The sequence below is a fragment of the Hibiscus syriacus genome, unplaced genomic scaffold (assembly GCF_006381635.1).
Source record: "Hibiscus syriacus cultivar Baekdansim isolate YM2019G1 unplaced genomic scaffold, ASM638163v2 tig00001644_pilon, whole genome shotgun sequence".
Taxonomy (NCBI): domain Eukaryota; kingdom Viridiplantae; phylum Streptophyta; class Magnoliopsida; order Malvales; family Malvaceae; genus Hibiscus; species Hibiscus syriacus.
Window position 1 is genome coordinate 1,363,592 of NW_024061878.1, and position 3,710 is coordinate 1,367,301.

At 36.0% G+C, this 3,710-nt stretch overlaps 1 protein-coding gene across 1 annotated transcript; it reads right to left on the minus strand.

The window, feature by feature from the left end:
* Window positions 1-984: 984 nt before the first annotated feature.
* LOC120130000 lies at window positions 985-3,328 on the minus strand. The gene is made up of 3 exons (XM_039147365.1): window positions 3,259-3,328; window positions 2,596-2,652; window positions 985-1,358 (listed from the first exon to the last, which is right to left on the minus strand). The coding sequence occupies exons 1-3, from the start codon at window positions 3,326-3,328 to the stop codon at window positions 985-987; spliced, it is 501 nt and encodes a 166-aa protein (XP_039003296.1).
* Between the last annotated feature and the right edge of the window lie 382 nt (window positions 3,329-3,710).

The window sequence follows — 3,710 nt, forward strand, 5'->3', positions numbered from 1 at the left end:
TCCTCGACTTTGTGATTCCGCCAAAAAACTTTAAGTAGAGGATTTTCTTGTTCCTAGTTCTTTGACTCCTTGGGCCGAAATATCAAATGGTTATTCTTAATAGGTCAAATATGGTCGAATCTCTATTTCCTCCAAGGTAATGACATGTGAAGGATCTGATCGATACTTCATAACCCTTTACACATGAAAAACATTATGAATCATGTCCATTTCTGGAGGCAAAGCTCGCTGGTAAGCCACTGGTCTAACTCTTTTTAAAATTTCATAAGGTCTAATAAATCCTGAACTTAGTTTTTCTTTTCGTCAAAATTGTAATACTTTCTTCCAAGGCGATGCCTTGAGAAATACTTTATCATCTTCTTGATATTCAATCTCTTTCCTCTTCAAGTTCGTGTAATACTTCTGTCGATTGAAAGCTATCTTAAGATTACCTTGAATAATCTTCACCTTATCTTCCAGTTTTTTTCATGAGTCAGGGACAACAAAATCTCGGTCCTTTAATTCGAACCAATTTAATGGTATTCGACACTTTCTCCTATATAAGGCTTCATACGGAGCTATCTTGATGCTCGATTGATAGTTATTGTAGGCAAATTCTTCTAAAGGCAAATACTTTTCCCAAGATCCCTTGAATTCAATTACACATGCTTTTAGCGTATCTTTCAAAATCTGAATAGTCCGTTCAGACTGACCATCTGTCTGCGGATGAATAGCTGAGCTGAAATTTAATCGAGTAGTCAAGGCATCGTGTAAAGACTTATAAAATATCAAAGTAAACCTTGGATATCTGTAGGATACTATCTACAAAGGCACTCCATGAAGCTGAACTTTCTCTTTTATATACAACTAAACATATTTATCCATCGAGTAATCTATCCGGAATGGAATAAAGTGAGCTCTCTTGGTTAATCTATCTACAATAAGCCATATTGACTCTTTCTTGTTGGGTGTCAAAGGTAGTCCTGTAAAAACATCCATGGTGACTCACTCCCACTTCCATTCATGAATAGCTATCTGTTTGAATAATCTCGAAGGCACTTGATGTTCAACTTTCACTTGTTGACATGTCAAACACTTTGTAAAAAACTCAGCGATAACTCTTTTTATACTAGGCCACCAATACTGACTCTTTAAATTCTGATACATCTTGTTTCCACCTGTATACATAGTCAGCGGACTGCATTGTGCCTCAGAAAGAATATCATTCTTTAGTTCTTCATTGTAGGGAATGCAAAGTCTCTCACGATAATACAAACATCCATCACTCATGACTTCAAAGTCCTTAGTCTTGTCTTTTTCCACTTGTGCATTCCTTACTAAGAACTTTTCATATTTCCCTTGCAGCTCTTTAATCATATCTAAAAGCACCAACTTTAACTTTAATTCAGCAATCAATATGCCATCTTCCCTTAAAGATAAATGCGCACCCAAAGCTCACAAGGCTGCAAAAGTCTTTCGACTAAGTGCATCAACTACCACATTAGCCTTTCTTTGATGATAATCGATGATCACATCATAATACTTTAAGAGTTCAATCCACCTTCTCTGTCTCAAATTAAATTATTTTTGAGTAAACAAATACTTTAGACTTTTATGATTCGTGTAAATGTAGCATCGCTCACCATATAAATAATTGTGCCAAATCTTTAGAGCAAGCACAATCGATGCCAACTCAAGATCATGAGTCATATAATTTCTCTCACGAGTCTTTAAATTTCTAGAGGCATAAGCCATAACTTTACCTCATTGCATAAGCACACATCCCAAACTGTTATGAGATGCATCACTAAAAAACACATATTCTTTACCTGATTATGGTTGTACTAACACTATCGCCTCTGTTAAAAATTTATTTAGCATTTCAAAGCTCTCTTGATACTTATCTATCCAAAAAAAGGCACATACTTCCTTAAGAGCTTGGTTAACAGTGAAGCTATCATTGAAAAGTTCTTCATGAACTTTAATAGTAACCAACAAGTCCCAAGACACTACGAACCTCTACGACGTTCTTTGGGGGTTTCCAATCCACTATAGCCTAAGTTTTCTTGCGATCTACTCTTATTCCTTATGTCGAAACAACATGGCCAAGGAAAACAACCTTTGGCAACCAGAATTCACGCTTTGACAACTTGGCGTACAAATTTTTCTCTCGGAGGGTCTGAAGAACAAAGCGAAGATGAACATCATGCTCCTCTTTAATCTTTTAGTACACCAAAATGTCATCAATAAATACCACCACAAACTGATCCAAATAAGGTTGGATAAATTAGTTCATCAAATCCATAAATGCCACATGAGCATTAGTCAAACCGATCGACATTACTACAAATTCATAGTGTCCATAACAAGTTCAGAAATTTATCTTCGGAATATCCTCTTCTTTAATCTTTAGCTGGTGGTATCCAGATCAAAAATCAATCTTATAAAACACTGTTGTACCTTTCGATTGATCAAAAAATATCAATCCTTAGAAGATGATACTTGCTCTTTATCGTCACCTTATTCAGCTACCGATAATCTATGCATAACCACATAGATCCATATATCTTTTTTCATAAACAACACATGTTCTCCCCAAGGTGAAACACTAGGCACCTCCATCAAGAAACTCTTCCAAGTAGGCTATTAGTTCTCTTAACTCAGTGTAGCCATCTGATATGGAGCCATAGAAACAGCTTAGTACCCAAAAAAAATCAATCTTGAATTATACCTCTCGATCAGGAGGTAACCCAGGTCATTCATCTGGAAAGACATCTGGGAATTCTGAACTATTGGAATATCATCCAACCTAAATTTAGATACTTGAGTATCTATCACATTAGCTAGAAAAGTTGTGCACCATTCAGACATCAACTTCTTTGCAGTCACTACTAATATCACATTGGCATTGATTTCAATTTTTCACAAATTACCATAATTTTTGAACCCTCCGCATCTCTAAAAAATAATTGCTTCTTCTGACAATCTACCCATCAATAATGTGGAGACAACCAATTCAAGGCCAAAATGATCTTAAACACAATGAAAGGTAATTCCATTAGATTCACTGGGAACACAACCCCTTGAATCTTTATCAGGCAATTCCTATATATCTTACTCACCTTTACACTATGATCTATAGGGTTTATCGCTATCATATCACTTGAGATCATTTCTAAAGGAATTCCTCAATCTCTAACAAGCTTTATACTAATGTAAGAGTGCGTAGAACTAGGATCAACCAAAAAAAATACAAGTTCATAAAAATGTTGAAAATACCTGTTATAATCTTCAGGTCATCCCAGTCCTCATTAGTCTTTATATTATAAATTCTAGCTACTTTACACATCTCTGGTCATTGAGTCGACTCAGATGGTCCTCCATTTCTAGCTCTCCCTCTACCTCTTTGAGTCACTACTTGTGATCTCTCAGTCTACACTGATTTGTCCTCAGACCTCATAGAAAATCTCGAACAAAGTGACACATGTCACTACACTTGAAATATGCGCCACTGATAACTCGACATACTCAACCATGTACTTTACCGTACGTTTGACATGGGGAAGATCTATATTGGGATGCTCTGCCCAAAATAGCAGCAACTGACTGAGATTTCTTATCCTTATATGAAGCTACAACAGAATTAAACCTATTATTATATGAGGAACCTAAACCCTTACCTCTCTTGGCATGATAAGAAACTGAGGATGCTCTTGATCTTTTCATTCTCT